The 22,573-nt window shown below is 34.4% G+C and overlaps 1 protein-coding gene across 2 annotated transcripts in view; it reads left to right on the forward strand.

Annotated features, from left to right (window-relative positions):
• LOC149780108 (uncharacterized) overlaps window positions 1-20,999 on the forward strand; it is a 37,049-nt gene extending 16,050 nt beyond the window's left edge. For both annotated transcript variants that reach the window (XM_089936870.1, XM_089936871.1), the window contains exons 3-7: window positions 6,155-6,573; window positions 9,584-9,747; window positions 13,934-14,144; window positions 17,211-17,354; window positions 18,991-20,999. In XM_089936870.1, the coding sequence (XP_089792996.1) occupies window positions 6,155-6,573; window positions 9,584-9,747; window positions 13,934-14,144; window positions 17,211-17,354; window positions 18,991-19,152 (1,100 nt within the window). In that variant the 3' untranslated portion in view covers window positions 19,153-20,999. The remainder of the gene's footprint in view (window positions 1-6,154; window positions 6,574-9,583; window positions 9,748-13,933; window positions 14,145-17,210; window positions 17,355-18,990) is intronic.
• The last annotated feature ends 1,574 nt before the right edge of the window (window positions 21,000-22,573 follow it).

Genomic DNA, 22,573 nt, shown 5'->3' on the forward strand with positions numbered 1-22,573 from the left:
TTGGTTTTAGCAAGTACAAGTGTACTAGATGCAATGAGCATAATGATAATTTCGTTGAAGTTATTCAGCATGCTTTGGATAGCAAACAAATTGTAAAATAAATCAGGGTGTTGCACTTGCATAAAATAAATTTGGGGTTCATTCCTAAATAAGTTTTCAAAATTTACATATTTCAGGATATTTTTCACATGTCAGAGTTGTATTTGCAAGAAAATTTGCATTCTACAAGTTCAAGACAGATCAGTTGCCACAAAAATATGCATAGGAAAACAACCATCAGCAGCAAGACATGTTTCTTGTGCATTTCTAATTGCCTTTCTTTGTTTACTGTTTCTATGACAACTGATAAATTATTTTCTAATTCATTCATCTAATCTTGTAAATCATCATATTCAAGTTCAGTTCCATCTTCAATATCTTCAGTGTCAAAGTTTTCATCAGGTTTTTGATATCATTGTCATTTATAGCTTTGTCATGTATGTAATGTTCTCTTCTTAAAAAATGCCTCATTCTTCTTCATTTCTATCACCAGAAATCAAGCTCTATAATTTTCAGTGTAAGATATTGTTCATTGGGTGGTTCCTTGTATTCATAATCAAGATTTCTGTATGTTGACTCAAAAATAAATTCTTCAAAGTGTACATTATTCTTTTTAATGTTTTTATCCTCTAACAACATTGTCACTAAATGCAGCAGTTATTTTCTTTTCTTTCTATAACTCATTAGGAAGTGGCACTTCATATGTCTTAGACCCTGCCAGGCTGGTCATGTAAAGTCCTAACTTACAATCTTATCTTACATTCTGTTTTTGTAAGCAATGCAAAGCATGCTGAAAAACTTCATTAAATTAACTATGTTTGTCAAATCTAGCACACATGTACTTGCTCATAACCCAGAGGGAAAAAAAACGGGTTTCTACAGAAACCAGTTTAAACATTTTAGTTTGTAAAACTTACCAATATCGCTTAAGTTTAATCATTTTTGTGACTGTTTATATTGTGAGTTAAATACTATGTTTTATATCACTTGTGGAATATCTGCAAATTGCGATAAACAAACGTACAGTATTTTCTCCAGCATGCATAAGGGGGGAAAAAAGTTGAGAATGAGTAAGACTGGTTAAGGCCACTATCAGTGCGATACCAGTGCAAATGTTATACATGCATGAGAAATGAGGATCTAATCAATAAACAACTTGATAACATTTTATCTGTTGAAGAAAAAGTAATAATGATGACTAACAACATTAAGTGGAGTATGGTCTTGTCCAGCTTTTAGATTCACCTAAACTTTGCATATGTACCATTTTGTCATTTTGGAATTTCTCGAAACTTTATTACTTGGACTACCATAGTTTATTGCTCGGCAACCGGATTTTTCGTTTAGTTTTCTGGTGGGCAACCTTTTATTTAGAACAAGTTTCTGCCTATGCTACATTTTTTCTTTCCGTTGATATAATTTGCTTCTTGATTTTCATGTGTTGATTTGCATCAACTATACATGTACTATAGCCACAGAAGGCTCATAAAGCCAAAATGTCAGAGTTTGGCTCAACAATAATGACAGTAAACACAGACACAAAAATATTTTTTTTAATGCATGTACATGTACTCATTAATCGTTTTTTTTTTTTTGTCAAGTCCATACCAAGTGAAGAAACAAGACATAACAGTCTCGTTTCAGAAGGTGTTATGTAGTTTTGTTGAGGTTTTACAATTTTAGTTCAGCTGGCTGTAGGTCAAGTGGTCTTTCAGTAATGGCCCTATATGCATTGTCCACCCTGTGTCAAAATCCACCTTGCCAGTTTGAATTTAAAAAAAACCATAGGAATGCACCTCTGTACATTCTGTGAAATTATGTTTTGGGTGGTTCTCCAGAGCAAGCAAAATGGAAAACTTTTGTCAGCTTTTTTTTCTGGAATAGTTAAGTTTCAGTTAAATATTATGACCGCTTCTTTGGACATCTCTGTCAAAATTATTCAGGTATGCTTTGGGTTGCTTCCCAAGCAAAGCAATGGCTTTCTTAGCAAACAGTTGGGAACCTATTTTGGACTTAATTAGAATGGCTGAGCCATTTTTTATTAAATTTGGTAGGAATGTTTCTTAAAACAGTTTATAAAAAATTTGTCCAGGGTGGCTCGTTTAGTATTGATGCAGCTTCCATAGCAACCTATTTTCAACTTCTTATCCAGAATGGTCAAACATGTAGGAATGTTTCTTAATAATTTTGCCTGGTATGGCTTCTCAATCAGCCTAGTGGGAAACCTATTATCAGCTATTTCATTTGAATGGCTAGTTTTGATTAAACATGGTAGAATTGTTTTTGAGAGCAGACTATCAATATTGTACCTGGTGTGCCTCCCTGAGGATGTGGCTTCCTTTGGAACAAGGTTGAAAAACTATTTTCTGCTTATTCTTTGGAATGGCCGAGTCATTTTTTATTAAAGTTTATTGGAGAGTTTCTTAGGAAACGCATTATCATGACATTATTATGTTTGGGGTCCCCTAATATTAGTGTGGCTTATATACACTGTAGTAATTTTTTGTTAAACCAATTTTCAGCTTTCCCAAATCAGTTAAGCCAATTTTGATCAAATTTGGTATCTTTGGGCATGTTCTATCAAAATAGTGTTTGGGGTAGCTCTTCTAGGAACTAGGTTGCCTTATTAGCAAAGATTTGGGAAACCTAATTTCAGCTTTTCCAGAACAACTGAGCCGATTTTGATCAATCTTGCTAGTAATTATCATGGTATGGGTGTCTCTTTACCCAGTACCTTATTACAACATTTACCTTTTAGACAAAAGCATACTAGGTGGGAAATACTAGGTACATATTCATTGTAGGCATGGACTCAACATGCAGGACATCATGGACCTCTTGTTTGTAAATTTTCAGGTCAGGTCAGTTTTAGTTCAGAATTTTAAAATTAATTTAAAGATTTGGAATCACACCATGAAAACATTTAAATTTGCTGTAAATATACAAGGGATGTGATTTTTTTGCTAACTATAAAATGCATCAATCAGACATTGTGAGTTCTAAAGACTGATTACCACAAAAAGGTTGAGTCATTCTCAAAAGACTGGAAAGATTAAATGAAATAAACCACAAAACTAAAAAATATATACCTTTCTATAGCAAAATAAGTTTTTGATTTCTTTTGTGAAAGGTCGAAAAGCTTAGGAGTCAACAGCTTATTTTGCTCCAGAAAGGTATCTGTATCTTAGTGTCATAAACTGCAAATGGCTGCAGCAGGCAACAATACTCATTCTAGAAATAAACCAGACATATATTTATCGAAGCAAATGTTTATAACTACTTGTTTGTCATTGTCATTCTGTACATCAAAGACAAGGCATAGTATGTTTGATTATAACGGCAGATCCCTCAACCCATACAGCATGAATGATTTGGCATTTGACAACAGACACTACTGCATCTAACTTCAGCATCACAATGACAAGTATCTTGTGTATAAGAGAGTGATTTAAAGCTGCTTTCTGCATTTCTCAGTAGAAAATAAAAAAGATAAAAATGGGATGGGGGCATGGTGTGGCATCGACCAAAACTACATTGGACACATTCAGCAGATAAACTTGTTTTAGATGGTATTAATTACTGTCGATTAAACAGACATTGATGTTCCTTTGTTTTCCCTAAAATAGGTAAATTAATTGATTTGTGAATTTGGGTGGGAAACTGTTTAATTCCAATTCATTGTTTGGTGCTTGCTTGTGCATGCTAGATTGTGTAAACATCTGTTGGCTATTGTTTCCCCAGAATTGAGCAATGATATTAGACTGGTTATATTGAAGAGCAAAGAAAACAAAAGTCTTGATGGCTTTATTGTTGATAGTTCAATAATAATTAAATGAACAGTTAGCTGCTTGTAAGAAGCTAATGTCTTTCAGGGTAAGAACGGGCAGTGTCAAATCTTGTTTACTTTGTCACTAGAGCTTTGTAATAATTCAATAAATCAGTGAAATTATTCTAAAATTTCGGGATCCACTATCATGCTATGTCTGAATTATGAATTCTGTGTTATAATGAAGTACCGGTATGTTTTACATTGGCAAGGTTTCTCTGTGTTACTCAAGAGAGTTCATTTTCTTTTTGTTCATGGTAGATGAGAAGTCATTTTGATGATATGTCATGCTATTAAATACTCTATTGGTTTGTATTTTAATGTACTGTTAGGACAGTCATGTTGGAATATCCCAAGGTATAAGACTGCCTCAGTTATTACATGGATTACTTTTGGGGTTTGGCTTGATTAATTGTTAAAGAGAGAGCACTATGCCTACCTGCGATTAATTCACAAGGAAAAAGCTTCTAGGGACTAGTAGACAAGATAGGTGTTTTTAGACTTCCATAGATATATTTTAAGAGAAAGGGCATGTAAAGAAATATTTGAGCTTGAATTTTAGTTCAAGATTACTGGTGAAATTATATTTTAGCCTCATATAAATACTTTATCACGATTAGGGGAGTCAAACAAATGGCCCGCCAGACTTGTTATTATGGCACACAGACCAGGTTTCTTGCTAGTGTCAAATTTGTATGCTTATAGTTCATGATATGTATAGACCAAGGGAAGTACGTTTATATCAAATCTGACCTGCCATAGCAAATGAGTTTTACACGCCTAAACGTGATTAAAAGAGCTACAACAAGCAAAGCAATATAAGCAGCTCATTAATATATTGCTGTTGTCAGAAGCCAAGGAGTTGATCCATGATCTTGAAACTGCTTTATTCAACAAAATGAAACTTTGTGCCACAGACTCAATTTACCTCCCCTCTATCCCCCCCATCTACCCTTCAGTAGAGATAGTCAAAATTCATCCATGAACAAACGATAAAGATTATGATAATGTTACAATATTTTGAACAGTAAATGAATTGTCCAAATCCATAATGATGGAAATACATAATAATTTTAAAAAGTTTTGTGAGAAAAAAAACTCAGAAATCATATTGGAAGCCACGTTAGTAGTGTAAATAAACAAATACTCTGACATGTAAGAGGTAAGAATTTTGTTTACTGTTGGGTGGCCAGGTTGCTAAGTGATCCCAGACACTTGCTTCAACAGATAACTAAGACATCTCACCTATGTCTGTGTGAGTTCCAAGTCTGGGCTTGATCATTGTAGGTGTGTGAGGAAAATTGACAATAGCTTCCCATGTGTTATTGTTTTCCTTGGGTTCTTTCTCCAGCAGTTATTGGTATACTGGATGCTAGGTATCATTTGCTGAAAAATGGTGTTAAGCCCAACAAAACAAAACCATATAATTTCTAATAAATTTTCTTTTATCCTCTTATGTGTGTTTTGTTGAGCAGGGAAATGAAACCACTCCATTCCAGCAGTCACATCTGATACTAGTACTAAAATGTGCTTTAAACGGAGTTCAGGGTGCATTGATGCGTCTTCACAGCTTGCGTCTTGTGATGATCTTGTCATCAACAGGCATATTCGCTATGTTGTTCTGACTGCATTTGCAATCTATGACCACTTAATATTCAAGAAAATTCAAACATGTTTCATCCTTCTGTACCAGGAGTTTGATTCCTTGTGCTTGGGCAGACACTTTCCCTCAAGAACTTATTTTGACTACTTAAATTTACATTTTGTTCTGCTGTATGCAGGTTTACAAATAAATGCAGCAATGGTTTGCCGAATATGTCATCTTTTCTTTACAGTTTCTAATTGTGATTGTCGACTATGTACTCTCATTTGCTGCCAAATCTAATCAGTCAGTAAAACATTTATGTCAGCCAGGGAAATGATCATCAGCTTCTCTGGCAAGTGGCACACTCTATTCAGCAAGCCAGTGCACTTGATTCACTTAGTCTTTAATCAACCTTAGAGATCTTTTCTTTTTATGCAACATGCAGGCAACTTGTGGCAAAGATGGAAAATATGGTATGATGGCATAATGGCAGACAAAAATGAACAAAGTACAGTTTACTGATAGCATACTGACAGATGTTCAGATGTTGTCGGATAAATTAAAGCCTTTTAGATGGAAAGGCAGAAGAAAGTTACCATTTACTTTAAATAAAATTTTGACCATTCCTCTCCTAAATAACTTAAGAAAAATTGTATAATCAGTTTTCTGATTCCAGTCAAATAATTCTTTTTTCTTAATTTTAGTAATGCGGCCAATTTCACCCACACCTCTGTTCACTACAGTCAAGCCAATAACAACAAATTATGTCAAACCAACTTCATCAGAGTCACCATCCAGTCTTGACAAATACGATCATGGTGAAATGTCCCATTACCAGTATATCCCTGCTACTGTGATTCCTATTAGCCCCTCCTCCATGACCTACCAGGTACTTTTGGACAACCTACACACTCAGTTACAACCCAAAAAGGGGGTCAAAAGAAAGGAAACGGACTCGGTGACAATAACAGCATCTGCAGCCGGTGATGTTGAGCGACGCCTCAGTGTTCGTCAGAGTGAATGTGCTTTCAGATACAAAGAAATTGTGGTAAAGAAGTGCCAGAAGTACACACAGATCTGGCTGAACACTCACACAACCATGAAGAATGCTCTCAATCCTCAGGTACAGTACACATTATTTGGCCATATTACACTTGTGCTAGTATAGAATGTAGTCTAATCTTGTGACATAATTTTATGCTGGTGTAATAATCTGACTGCCATACTTCAGTAACAGGTTTATGCTACACACAAATCCACAGGCATTAGTGGAGCAGGGTTCATAATATCCTGAAAACCTTAGTATTTAATATGATAATGAATGCATTAATAAATTGGTAATCTGCAATTAGTAATTACAGTTTCAGAAACAAGTAAAAACGAAAGAAACAGATTATCTTAAACTGAAAGAACATTTAAAAAAGTGACCATACTATGGTGAAGGAACTGATAATAATAGGCTAAAGTCGTAGTTCCAGTTCTACTTAGCCATGCTAGCATTTTTCTGCTTTTGGTGTTGCTTACCTGCCATACCATATATGCTCTCTTACAAGTTGAGTCAAACTGCAAACAGCAAAGATTATGTTCTGTCAATGCATAATGCATCTGCAGACCAGGGTATATGTTGTTTGTTCTACTGATTACTGCTGATAAACTGCACAGACTCATATCTGCCAGCACATTATGCTTGGGCAGATTTGGGTCTGTGCAGTTTGCAGTTGGACTCTTGAGTGAGTATATATGGTACCTTGATGTGCAACAAACTGGTACCATGATTACCAGAATATTGACACCAACAGTTAGTAAAGCAAACTGCACTGACACACTTCAGGTTATGATCTAATGTCACATTAATCATGCATTGAAATCCCCATGTTGCCATGCATTTTGTTGAGAAATTTGGTTAGTTTTATGACACTATGCTTGCACCTAGAGTCAGTTAACAAGTCTGCTAATCAGGCATGTCACATGGATCAACTCAAGATTAACTTGAACATTAAAAAATCCAGAGGTTAATTAATCAGTCAATTAGGGAATTGTGAAAGTTAAAAAAATAAACCCGATTTTCCAATGAATGGATGTGAGCACATAAAAAATTGGTTTTGATCAAAAGGGTGTGAGAGTAAGAAGAAAGTAATAATGTTGAAAACTGCTATAAGGTGGAGTGTACTATGCTATGGTGTTGCCTATCTGATCCCAATTTCTTTTCTGAACAAGTTGTCAACTGTGTATGGTTTGCAGATGAGATAGATATTTATGTACAGTACATACATTGCATTTTCTAAAAAATACACGTTCGTATTGTGGACCTTAATCTATTTACACTGTTTCCATCTTGGACCAGATTAAAGTTTATTGCCACAGTTATCAATATAATTATGTAATACTGGACATCCACTACATCACATTGAACTTGCCTGTTGGCTCGGTTGCAGTACACAGTGCAGAATGCTCTTTTTAAGTTTAATATTTGAAGACCAGCCCGCAAAAACACATTCACATGTGTTGCAAGAGGTGAATGTTAAATTTCTGAGCAAAGAATGCTGAGAATTTAGATGCTTCACAAAAATACAAAGTTTAATTTTGGTAATTTTAATGACAGAATGGTTGTTTTTAACAAAACAAAAGGAACAATAAATCACATGTTTATATTTTTAAAAACACAGAAATTAAAAATAAAGGTTTGTCAAATTTAGTCTTGGTCATCCAATTTGCCAGTGATCTTGGTCAAGCTGTACTGATTTAATGTTTGAATACAAAGCATCTCTATGATTGAAATCTGCTGTGGTTTTTTGCAGACTATCCAGGTGTTCCAGTTTAGTTGTTTCCTAGAGGGGTATAACAGACTGTTCCATTGATCAGCCATAGCAGAAATGTATAGAGCATAACAAGCAAATATGCCAACCATTATGATTTTGATGTAATCATTACACTTTTTTCACCAGTTATGTCATATGCTCGCCTGTATATGGATTACATTTTTCTGGTACATTAAAAGAAAATCAAATAAAAATGAAGAAATAAAAAGTTGTTTTTCATATTCATCATCGTCGCTTTAATCCTATTGATATAAATTTGAGAATATTCTAGAAAAGAAGACTGCATCGTAAGAGTACATTTGTCCAACCTAGATGTACATGTGTTTTCCTTATTTTCCTTTTACAGCAGTTGTATCTGACACATTTCCAGGAAAACATACAGGTTTCTTGGATTTGAAACTTGGCCTGAAATCTCATTATAGTGATATTATAGTACGTTAGCAGACCAGTCTGTACTATAAAAGAAAATGGCTCCAGATATTAAGTAAAACCAGCATTAACAATGTGACTTGTGAATGTTCATTGACTGAAGAATGTTAGTGGAAATGGACTTTTTCAAACTTCAAAACATATCAGTTCAGAAAAAGGACAAATCAACACTGTTTTACAAATCTGAAGAAAAAAAATATGAGGATGATGCAATATAGCACTCAGATTGTGCACAGTCGTCATGCTGATTGCAGAACTTGTGAACTTCATTATCATGCAGCAAAGTTATACATGTGGACTAGTTGAATTGAGTGTTGAATGTAAATAATTTGTCAGCATGTTTTATGCTTGTATTTTGGTTCTAATCCACATGGACTATTCAGATAAAAGGAGGTCATATACACATTTTCCCATTTTCTGAGCCATTGAAGTTGTGGAAGATAAGAAACAGAAGAATATTTACCAGTACAGGAAATTAAATTTGGTATACAGATACCTTTTAGTTTTGTTGTTAAAGAAGTGATATAAATTTATTAATTAAGTTCAATATTATAATGATCTTGTTGTTTGAATTGACTTATATGTGAGCATATGCAGTAATGAAAAGCTGACAGAGCCCATTGAGTATCCTATTAAATAAAGCCACTGATTTATGCATAAGGAATCATGTTATAATTGACTGATGGACTTGCAGAATTGTGGTCTTTTACGTTGTGGTTACTTTTTATATCTTACGGCAGTTGAAATCAACATTTTGGGATGTAAGTTGCTGTGAAATTTATCAATATTTTTCGTATGTATGATACAGATAGGTTGATTTAAACATCTTGATGTGAAAATGCATATATTCTCAAATACTCGAATATTTTCAAATTGTTTTTGCAGGTAATACAGGAAGCAATGGCAGCCCTGAACTCTGCCAAGTATGATGATAGCAGTTTGGTAATGTTCAGTGGACTCGGCAATGTTTTCTGCTCTGGGATTGATCTTCACTTTCTCATCAGTGGTGACAGACGGATGGCAGCTAGGCAGATGGTTGATGCACTCAGGTTAGAAAGTGTTTTTTTTTTCTGTGCCAGAAATTGAAGATAACATTTTTTATGAGCTAGAATTAGAATACAATGGCATTTCTGAGCACAGATGATTGTGTTCTTTTTCTGTGCCAGAATTGGAATACAATGGCATTTCTGAGCACAGATGATGGTGTTCTTTTTCTTAGCCTGAATTAGAAGATGTGTTGTTTTTTCCAGAGCCTGAATTAGATATTAGCATTTATTTTCAAAGCCTGAATTAGATATTAGCATTTCTTTTCAGAGCCTGAATTGGATATTAACATTTCTTTCAGGAGCCTGAATTAGATATTACCATTTCTTTTCAGAGCCTGATATTAGCATTTCTTTCCAGAGCCTGAATTAGATATTAGCGTTTCTTTTCAGAGCCTGAATTAGATTTCAGCACTTCTTTGCAGAACCTGAATTAGATATTAACATTTTTTTCAGAGCCTGCATTAGATATTAGCATTTCTTTTCAGAGCCTGAATTAGATATTAGCCTTTCTTTTCAAAGCCTTTTTTAGATATTAGCATTTCTTTTCAGAGCCTGAATTGGATATTAGCATTTCTTTTCAGGGCCTGATATTAGCATTTCTTTTCAGACCCTGAATTAGATATTAGCATTTCTTTTCAGAGCCTGAATTGGATATTAGCATTTCTTTTCAGGGCCTGATATTAGCATTTCTTTTCAGGGCCTTTTATTAGCATTTCATTGCAGAGCCTGATATTAGCATTTCTTTTCAGGGCCTGATATTAGCATTTCTTTTCAGATCCTGAATTAGATATTAGCATTTCTTTTCAGATCCTGAATTAGATATTAGCATTTCTTTTCAGAGCCTGAATTAGATATTCACATTTCTTTTCAGAGCCTGATATTAGCATTTTTTTTTCAGAGCCTGAATTAGATATTAGCGTTTCTTTTCAAAGCCTGAATTGGATATTAGCATTTCTTTTCAGAGGCTGAATTGGATATTAGCATTTCATTGCAGAGCCTGATATTAGCATTTCTTTTCAGAGCCTGAATTAGATATTAGCATTTCTTTTCAGAGCCTGAATTAGATATTAGAATTTCATTGCAGAGCCTGATATTAGGGTTTCTTTTCAGGGCCTGATATTAGCATTTCTTTTCACAGCCTGAATTAGATATTAGCATTTCTTTTCAGAGCCTGATATTAGCATTTCTTTTCAGAGCCTGAATTAGATATTAGCATTTCATTGCAGAGCCTGATACTAGGATTTATTTTCAGGGCCTGATATTAGCATTTCTTTTCAGAGCCTGAATTAGATATTAGCATTTCTGTTCAGAGCCTGATATTAGCATTTCTTTTCAGAGCCTGAATTAGATATTCACATTTCTTTTCAGAGCCTGATATTAGCATTTCTTTTCAGAGCGTGTATTAGATATTCACATTTCTTTTCAAAGCCTGAATTAGATATTGGCATTTCATTGCAGAGCCTGATATTAACATTTTTTTTCAGGACCTGATATTAGCATTTCTTTTCAGAGCCTGATACTAGCATTTTTTCAGAGCTTGAATTAGATATTCACATTTCTTTTCAGAACCTGATATTAGCATTTCTTTTCAGAGCCTGAATTAGGTATTAGCATTTCTTTTCAGACCCTGAATTAGATATTGGCATTTCTTTTCAGAGCCTGAATTGGATATTAGCATTTCTTTTTAGAGCCTGAATTGAATATTAGCATTTCATTGCAGAGCCTGATATTAGCATTTCTTTTCAGGGCCTGATATTAGCATTTCTTTTCAGAGCCTGAATTAGATATTGGCATTTCTTTTCAGAGCCTGATATTAGCATTTCTTTTCAGAGCCTGAATTAGATATTAGCATTACTTTTCAGAGCCTGATATTAGCAATTCTTTTCAGAGCCTGAATTAGATATTTGCATTTCTTTTCAGAGCCTGATATTAGCATTTCTTTTCAGAGCCTGAATTAGATATTCACATTTCTTTTCAGAGCCTGATATTATCATTTCTTTTCAGAGCCTGAATTAGATATTTGCATTTCTTTTCAGAGCCTGAATTTGATATTAGCGTTTCTTTTCAAAGCCTGAATTGGATATTAGCATTTCTTTTCAGAGCCTGAATTGGATATTAGCATTTCTTTTCAGAGCCTGAATTAGATATTAGCGTTCCTTTTCAAAGCCTGAATTGGATATTAGCATTTCTTTTCAGAGCCTGTATTGAATATTAGCATTTCTTTTCAGGGCCTGATATTATCATTTCTTTTCAGAGCCTGAATTGGATATTAGCATTTCATTGCAGAGCCTGATATTAGCATTTCTTGTCAGGGCCTGATATTAGCATTTCTTTTCAGATCCTGAATTAGTTATTAGCATTTCTTTTCAGAGCCTGATATTAGCATTTCTTTTCAGAGCCTGAATTAGTTATTAGCATTTCTTTTCAGAGCCTGATATTAGCATTTCTTTTCAGAGCCTGATATTAGCATTTCTTTTCAGAGCCTGAATTAGATATTCACATTTCTTTTCAGAGCCTGAATTAGATATTAGCCTTTCTTTTCAAAGCCTTTTTTAGATATTAGCATTTCTTTTCAGAGCCTGAATTGAATATTAGCATTTCTTTTCAGGGCCTGATATTAGCATTTGTTTTCAGAACCTGAATTAGATATTAGCGTTCTTTTCAGAGCATGAATTAGAAATTAGTGTTCTTTTCAGTGCCTGAATTAGATATTAACCTTTCTTTTCAGACCCTGAATTAGATATTAGCATTTCATTGCAGAGCCTGATATTAGCATTTCTTTTCAGGGCCTGATATTAGCATTTCTTTTCAAAGCCAGAATTAGATATTAGCAATTCTTTTCAGGGCCTGATATTAGCATTTGTTTTCAGAACCTGAATTAGATATTAGCATTCCTTTTCAGAACCTGAATTAGATATTAGCATTTCTTTTCAGAACCTGAATTAGATATTAGCATTCCTTTTCAGAACCTGAATTAGATATTAGCATTTCTTTTAAGAACCTGAATTAGATATTAGCATTCCTTTTCAGAACCTGAATTAGATATTAGCATTTCTTTTAAGAACCTGAATTAGAAGATGGATTTTTTTTTCTTCTGGTGGGCCTGAATAAGAAAGTAGAGGATATTTTTCTGAGGAGACATTACCTTGTATTTATTTCTGAGCAGGAATTTGAAGATAATGGGGTTTTCTGAGCCTGAAACTGAAATAATGTTGTTTTTCCAAGTCAGAATTTGAAAATATTGCGTTTTTTTTCTTTTCTAAGCCATATTTAGAAAATAGCATTTTTTCTGAACCATTTATGTTATTGTTTATAGGGGAAGATATAAGCAGCTTCTTAACATCTGTATACAACACTTGTATACAAAAGTACATTTGTTTTTAAGACTTGGGAAATCATTAAAAAGCAGTTTAATGATTTCTTCAGTCTTACAGTTGTGTTTTGGCATACATGTTTTGTATACAGATGTTAAGAAGTTGCTTATATCTCGCCCTATCCACTGTGACTTCGTTTACATAACAATGATGTAAATAGTTTATTTACAAAAATACTTTGAAAGTGTAATGTATCTACCTGAAGAACATCCATGATGATGATGTGAAAGTGCTTAAAGGAATTAAGTGTGAACATAACTGATATCATGCTGAATTTACAAATTTATTTCTGTACATGCACCAGCATATGGAGATGCATTTGAATAGTATTTTTGAAGTGGTATTGAAAAATATATGGTTGAAGAAGTTAACACCTTATGCTTATGCATCATGTAAAGTTCAGTCTTCCTCAGTGGAATGCACCCACACATTACTCATACAAATGGCATCCTCTTATGTGTACCATGGACCATTTCGTTACATTTCTAAAGGTTCACTCATGAGCCAGCCTTGTGAAACAAAGCATTCTGGAATGAAGAGCTTTCAAATATCAGACTTGTACAGATGATGCCAGTCAATCATTAAGCACAGTGATTGCTACCAAAGATGGAGAAAAAAAAATCAAATGACAGCAAGCTGATTTGTTTGGCCAACTTCTTTTGCATTTGGCTTTTATGTATATGTTGGTTGTGTGAGCAGTTTCAAGGCCTATTGTGCCTCTTGTTACATCATACAGTCATACAGTGTTTTAAAGGCAATATGTGCATGTATTTCAAGAACATTCTCTGGATACGTACATGCTTTTTCTTTTGCAGGGAGTTCACAAAGGCCCTTATCATGTTCTCAAAGCCTATTGTGGCAGTAGTGACTGGACCTGCCATTGGACTGGGGATGACCATGTTACCATTATGTGATGTAGTTTATGCTAGTGATAAAGCCACCTTTTACTTGCCCTATGCTCAACTTGGACAAACACCTGAAGGCTGTGCCACCTACACACTACCTCAAGCAATGGGCATGGCAATGGTTGGTCAAAATATTATTGTTTGGAGTTTTAGAGTTGGAAAAATCTTGTCCTTTTTTCATGGATTGATATTTTAAGAAGAAATGCTACAAAATACTGGAGTGCTCCAAATTTTAATTGTTCAATCAGATTCTGGTGAGGTTTTTCTGCTCAGAACATTGCTTATTCCTTTCTGCTACATTGAAAGAGACTGATAATGTTTAGCAGAGTGATTTACATCAAGTTATTGTCTTATTTAGCTGGAACTAATGGTGCCGTCCATAAACATAATGGCACTATTTGCAACCATAGCAGCAGGTATGGTAGTGTTATCTTTCTTGGAAATAAATCAAAATTTGGCTGAAATGTACTACTCTGTACCTTTTTTTGTTGGTCTAAGTGAAAAGGCCAAGTGGTATTCTTACTTGAGATTATTCCAGCATAGTTTTGGCAATATTTTCTGCTACTATCCATATTGCTTGGAAGACAGACCCATCTGCAAAATGCATTGACCTAGATCTGCCATCACATAATGTGCTGGCAGATCTAGGTCTTTGCAGTTTGGTGGAGGGGTAATTATTAGAACAAGAAACATAGACCCTGGTCTGATTGAGCATTATACAATGACTTATCCGGGTTTATTTATTTGCAGTTGCACCCAACTTATAAGCAAGTATATATACTGTGAGATGAAAATAGTTCCTGACCTGCCATCATCATATAAAATTTCAAGATAAGTTAAATAAATCTGTCACTGGTAAATTTTTAATTGATATAAGTAGTTCTTCTTACTGCATAGTCTAATTTAAATGTGTTAGAATATAAAATATAATTGTAAGTTAAATACATTTATTAAATTTTCTCATGATTCATATGTTTTTCAGTTTATTCAGATTTTGGAATTCGGTTCATAATTGCTGAACACTTTGAAGTTAGGACAGGTGTAATATGTTACTGCCCATTTTTGTGGTATTACTGTGCAACTCTAACTGTACCATTTGAAATAAGACCTAAAACCTTGTGATGCCATTTTTGTGATCTGTAGATATGTACAAAATTGTAGTATTTGATCTATCTTCATGGGATTATGGATTGAGCATGGGTGGGTAGGAACTCTTTTTCAGAGCTTAAAGTAAAACAAACTGAGAAAAGTGCAGAGGGGTAGGAAATCTTTTGCAGGGAATAAACAGAGATGTCTATCATCCTGAATTGGGCATGAATGCCTGGAGTTGCTGAACCTGTTCCCAAATCATGCCACCATAGAGAAAAATCATGATTGTTTCCTAAAAAATACAAAACAATTGCTGGAAGTTGAAACCCTATGAACGTATTTTTTTGGGTCCCTTTAAGTCTTTCTGGTAAATTTTAATGTATTATCAGTTTGTGGCATATAATTTGAGAATGTTTTCAGTCCTTTCCAGTCTTGTCTCGTAATTTGTGATGTATGGTCAGTATCCTGCTTATGACTTGTTATTATTCAGAAGTTTGGTTTGGGTCCTTCCCAGTCTTTTCCTCTGATTTGTGTCCTATGATCATTTTTGTGCCATTACCTGAAAAAAAAGCTGATAAGATCCAGCAGCAGTTTAGGGTACAAATAAAAGAAGACGAAGAGCTGTGTACTGTAAATAGCAGTATATAATTGTACATAGGCATGTTTTGTAATGTTTTTAAATGATTTGATCATTTTTCTGGCATCCACTTGGAATTTTTCTTTGCAGTAAGTGTCCCAAATTTTTCAGTTCAGTCACTGATTTGTTACTGTCTTGTCCCAAATTTGCCTGGTTGGCAACGGTCATCTCTGGTTAAAGCTAAACAGACTGAGTTAATGTGCAGAGATATGTAGCTATGCTGTGAAATTCTCACTTACATTTATTTCAAAGAATGGGGAGGGCATGTCAAAAAGTGTTTTAATCAGATCATAGGAGGATATGTGGATTAATGCTACTGAACATGACCTAATGACTCATTCAGAGATGTGGTCATCAACAGAGACATCTGCGGAGGTGTTTCGATGTTGTGCAACAAGTCAAGGTTACTTATTATTTCTGAGCTTTCTTTATTTTAAGTGTCATCATTTAGATTTTGTTTCAGTTGTTGCCAGATAAATGTTAACTTTCAGCTACATTTTTAGTTATTTTGTGTCACAGACCATTAACAGAAATAACTGATGTTGGCTAATTACTTTGAAAGTGGCCAAACCCAGAAGGAAAGAATGTTTGAACAGTCAAAAATAAAAAGCTTTAGAATTACAAATGCTGCTTGATTTGAGGGTGGACTTAAGATGTTTTATTGGTTGTGAGAATAATTGTTTGAAATTGATAAACATTTTAAATTCATCCTTTTTTGTACAAATGTTTTTTGCTTCATTGGTTTGGTTTTATAAGGTTTAAGGACATTTTTCAACACATGATAGGATATACAAGGTTTCCAGTATATTAGGTGGAGGATAAACTCAGTAACTTGTGAAGAACCATTAACCCATGGGAAGTTGATGGCAAGATTTATCACTACCCACATTGGTCAAGTCAAGACTTGAACTCGTGCAGACAGAGGTGAGATGTATGAGTTGTGTAAATGTGAGCACCTTAGACCACTCTACCTCCTGGGTCCCCATTGTGCTTCATCAAATATGGTAAGAATGCAAGAAGTACCTAGGATATTCAAAATAAAAACAGACCGCTCAGGTGGCCTAGTGGTTAGAGCATCGCCTCGGATGCTGGAGGTCGTGGGTTCAATCTCCGGCCAAGTCATACCAAAGACTTATAAAAATGGTACTAACAGCTGCCTCGCTTGGCGCTTAGCAATAAAATGTTAGTGTTAGGACTGGTCAGCCTGGTGTCAGGATAATGTGACTTGGGGGGGGGGGGGACATCATGCTACATGTCTGCAGCATGATGTCCCCGTGTTAGACATCACTATAAACTGCCACACTGCAGACATCATAGAGATATGACTGAAAAATTGTTAAAGCTACTTTAAAAATCCAAATCTCTCACTCAAAAATAAAAACAAGCAAACTACCCGCTGTCTCACCAACCCCTAGATGTTGTCATGATGACAGAGGTAACCATTTTTCTTGTATCCTTCAGGCCAATGAGCTGTTGATGGGAAGTCGGAAGATCACAGCTATAGAGGCCTGTCAACTCGGTCTAGTATCGCAAGTATTTTGGCCAACCAGCATGATGCAGGAGGTTATTCCCAGAATACAAAACATGGCTGTGTTGTCCAGCAAGGTCAGTTCCTTATTCAACTTTTCAGACCACATCTCTATCATAAAGAGTTAGGTATTTTGTCCATTGTTTCCTTTTTTACTGGTTTGTATTCGTCATTGAAATTCACCCTTTTATCATACCACATTGGTCAGGGCATGTTTTCTCTAGACATTTCCAGTCTTTCCTAAGCATAATGTTATTTTCATTGTGATCATTTTTTGTTGACAAAGCTATATCGGTTAAATTTGGCTCTATAGGACATGGCTGCTTTACGTTTATAGGTTTTGAGATGAGTATATTATGTTTTGAGATCTGTCTGTTTAGATTTGTTTATGCAGGCCATATCTTTGTAATGGCTGGAGAGATTTTCAAGAAACTTAATCCATGTATATGTCATGGTGTTCCAGGTACTATAGCCATTCCCTCGGCTCCAAGGTCAACTTCACAGCAGGGAAAATGCCATTCTTTGACATTTATCTCTAGTTTAATGAAACTTTGCCCATCTATATAAGACTTACTGTGCTTACAAACAAATTATGTCACAGCACACATTTTAAACTATGCTGGTGGACACAAATACAAGGAGTTACTAACAGCAGTAATAAAGAATGCAAAGAAAAAACATTGTACAGTAAATGAAACATTTTAGTATAGATTATCAAATTTGTAAATAGAAGCATTTATTATGTTCTATCAGCTCTAAAAACTGCACCATTACTGATTATTTTAGACAAATAAAAGTAATTATCATGTTAAGTCAGTACTGCCTGCCACTTGCAAATCTGAATGACCAGTTACATGACTACGTAATGTAATTTTTGATTACCCTGTATCATCACTAGGTGGTATGATTTGTACTGCAGCCACACTACATGTCTTGAGGTCAGGATCACAGCCAGAGAAAATGAAATTTTATTATTTGTATCTTTCTTTGTATAACTTTTCAATCTGTATCAATGAAACTTTTGTCAATTATGTCATGTATAGATGGTCAGCTGCATACCCTAACCACACCCACTACCACAAGGTCATGGTTATGGCAAGTGAAAATTTAATTCAGTGACTTTTAGCCTTGTTTGGAGAATAACATTTGGACCATTGAATATATTTTAACTAAAGTTGAACCAAAGATATCGTGTATAGATGGTGTGTCACATACGATAGGCATACCCCTACTCATCTGCAAGGGATAGTTTAACACTGATTTGTATCCTTGACCAGAGAATAGCTTGTGAACCACTTTCTATATATAACAAAACTTTAACACTTATATAATATGACATCATAGACCATAGCCACATAACCCATGATTTTCATTTATGCATCTTCTTCTGAGAAACACCTGACAGTTAAGCTTTGTATCTGCTTTCAATCTGTTTCCCATACATAAAAAGATATAAATAGAGTGGATATTTTCTTTGTGTTCTCCCTCATTAATGTGGAAGGGGTATGTAGTTTTACCCTTGACCATTTATCTGTCTGCTGGTCTGTCTGTTTAAGTTTTTATTCAGGTCATAGTGAAAGGGCATTTGTGTTCTATGAACACATTGTTAGTTTATTAAAAAGAATACAAATTGGGCAGCTCAGTTCAAGACAGGATTGTTTTTTGTGCCAGCTTACATATAGTTTATTATAATCTTTATACCCTTTTTTGCAGGCTCTTGAAACAACAAAACTGCTGATAAGAAGTCACCAGCGGACCAAGCTTGATCTCACTAATGAATCAGAGAGTAATCTTTTGTTAGAGAGATGGTTGTCCCCAGAATGTCAAAAATCTATTGAAGAGTACATTGCAAATGAAAAGAATTACAGCTTCTGAGGCCCTTGTACAGGAGAATCCTACTATCATGCACTTTGTTAAAACATGAATTTGGATGTAACATTGGTGTTTCATAGTTCATAATTGTCTTATATGCCCACGATCTATGACAATGATTAAAACATTAGCCAAGCTGACAAACGTATAGAAATAACACTGTTAAGATTCAGAAACCTATAACTAACAGATCATAATGTTCTAATTCAGCAGTGGTTATTGTTCATTGAGCAAAGGTCTGTCCTGTTCCTGATTTTTAATAGTTTGGCAGGTAGTTAAGCCATTATGGTTCACTGTTATTATGTTTTTCTCTGCCCAACTAGTCATTCTAACACATTCATAAAATTTGCAGTCGTTCTTGATACATTGTGGTACTGCACATAACATAGTCAGCAGTTGTAGACCCTAACTACTGCATTACAACTGGGTTCTCCTGTAATGTTAAAGAATTGGCTTTGATGATTTGTGCAGTTGTTGAGGTTGTTATATTTTTGTCGAGCCTGCCTTGGCAGCAGCTCAGCATAATGATTGATCAGTATGGCATCTATGTCTATCATACATTCATCTGTCATCTATGTCAATCATAAATTCATCTGTCATCTGTGTCAATCATAAATTCATCTGTCATCTGTGTCAATCATACATTCATCTGTCATCTATGACAATCATTCATTCATCTGTCATCTATGTCAATCATATATTTGTCTGTCATCTATGTCAATCATACATTTGTCTGTTATCTATGTCAATCATACATTTATCTGGCATCTGTGTCAATCATACATTCATCTGTCACCTGTGTCAATCATACATTCATCTGTCATCTGTGTCAATCATACATTCATCTGTCCACGTCCTAGATTAAGGTCAGTGCTAAGGAATTTTAGGATAAGCTGAATGTTAAAGTATTTTACTCACTAGATAAGGCTCGACAAAAATTTTGGTGTCTTAGTGTATTGAATAAATTTTTAATATATTTATATGATGGATTTCGAATGATTTCATGGTAGTGAACAAAAGTAAATAGTATGTTTTGGGTTCTTATAGTTTGGTTATGAAGATGTTGACTCTTTATCCATTATTTATTTTAACATTATTTCTGCATTCATGTATTTTTTTCTCTCACTACATATGTATATGCAGTGTATGGTGTTTTACTTTTATTTAGTATAATATTGGATAACATGAATACCTCCAAAGAAAACTAAGATTATTTAAGTTTATGTGTAGATATCATAGGTGATTTAATGATGGAGTACTTTTGTTTTAGACTGGTATTTATTTTAAATAAATATTTCTCATCTGTTAGCTGACATCTCTTAACCTAGTCATGTTCTTCATCAAGGGCTAGTCATAAACGTCACTGCTAATGTTGAAACCAACTTGTAGTTAGGTATCATTGATGCATCAGTAATTCAAAATATTTCTCCGGCAATAGTGAGTCACAATACAGACTCAAAGAAAAAATACAGGATGATAGTACAATAAAACATGGGCTAAATGATATAATGATATAAATTGCCTTAAAGTGAACATTTTCTTCTTGTCTTTCTATCCCATGTAAACAACAAGACTGCTTAAACCATGCATAATAAAAGCCTCCTAATGCCTACTATATCTAAGCAATTGTTACTAAACACTCTCTTTGTAAATTTAACACTAGAAGTATTTTTCAAAATAATACTGATACATGTATTGATCTATTCTGGTAAAAGATTTTGTTTATTGTTTTTGTTTGTTCACATACCACATAGATTTATTATTAAGCTAACTCCCCTTGAAGAGCATCATAAAATTGTTTCCCTATAGTTTTATGTATCTGAAGATATAAAGAAAGAAAGAAAAACTTATTGTTTGTTTTGGTATTTCAGTCTTTGCTACGATAGATTTCTGCCATGATACCAATGATATTTGTTTTGCAAACATGGACTCGATTGTGTATTTTACAGTCTGTATATGCAGTGCTATGTTTATGTGATACTGTCATGATACATGTTGTGTCTGGGACAATGATATGTGTAACATAGAACAAATACAACATAGCTGGTGATCCCCAGCTCTAACACCTACATGCAATTCTATGCTTCTCTTAAAGTGATTGTATTAGCTTTCCTATTTTTAATACATACATGAAAAGGAAAGTTGAATTACAAGCTTCAGTCATCATTTCTAGATGTATCACAACATGACATGTATCTGACTGAAGCTGGGCAGTGTCTCGTCAACATACATTTTCCTGAAAATTAAATTGTTACCATGTTACTGGGAAAAATGTTAGAAAGTTAGGAGTAACAATATTCCCACCTGGAAAAAGCCCTGTAATTTTGCAAAAGTGGGTTAAATTTGGGAATAATCTCAATAAAAAGCTGAATTTAACTGAGAATGGATTTGGGGCATTATTTAAGTGAATAAATTTTTCAGAACATGCAGAATAAATTTGTGCATGCAACTATTGGTCGGCACTTTGTCCAGTCAACTAAATCAAGTATTTTAGAAATGGCACAAATGACCTCTAAAAGACACATCCAAACTATTCTCTCACAGCATTGAATAACCAGTAACAGCAAATATGTGCTAGCAATGCTGTTGATGTCAAAAGAAAAGGCAGGAAATCTCCAAGTGTGGGAAGTGTTGGGTATGTCCGTAGTATTGACTTTAGCAGCTATAATATATGCTCCTGATGACGGTACAGCTCTCTCTCTCTCTCTCTCTCTCTCTCTCTCACACATAATCTTTATGTCAACCTTGAACTAACAATACACACATTATAAAGAAGTACTCATTTTACTGCATTTTATCAGTATACCAGCATTAAAAATAAGATTGTACTCCATCATGTAAACATTTGAATTTTTGTCAATGTCACAACCCTAGTTGTCTCTCACTACCACCAAAGAGGAAGGGGCAGGAGAAAAAGACATTGGTTTTGTGCTTTCCATCAATCCATCCATCACACTTTCTTGTGCACAAGATAGCTTAAAATCATTGAGCCAAACCATTCCATATTTGATATGTAGGTACCATCGTTGGGCCCCAAGACCAGATTAGGTTCTGGCGACTGTGATCTCATTTTTATCCTTTTACCACATTTATGAACAGCCTTTTTGTTTTTACTAACACCTTGTACACATATTTAAGCAAAAACTAAAACTGTTTAATAAACAATTACTTGACATTGACAAAATAGAGTGTTTTATTACTATTTTTAATATGTAGATGACCTTGTTAGATTTTCAGGCCTTTTAATAATACAAATTTGAATGATTTTTATTTTTTTTGTAACTAAAACTGTAAGTACAATTAAGCAAAAATCACTTTTTATGGTAGACGAATGAAATTGGTAGGCTTTTATCGTTATTTAGATGATTTGATATGATTTTTAGCAATTTTTATATTTTTTGTACAGATCTTTTAAACATTGTGG

This window comes from Sinohyriopsis cumingii, chromosome 16 (genome assembly GCF_028554795.1).
Source record: "Sinohyriopsis cumingii isolate HCF-2022 chromosome 16, ASM2855479v2, whole genome shotgun sequence".
NCBI classification, from domain to species: Eukaryota; Metazoa; Mollusca; class Bivalvia; order Unionida; family Unionidae; genus Sinohyriopsis; species Sinohyriopsis cumingii.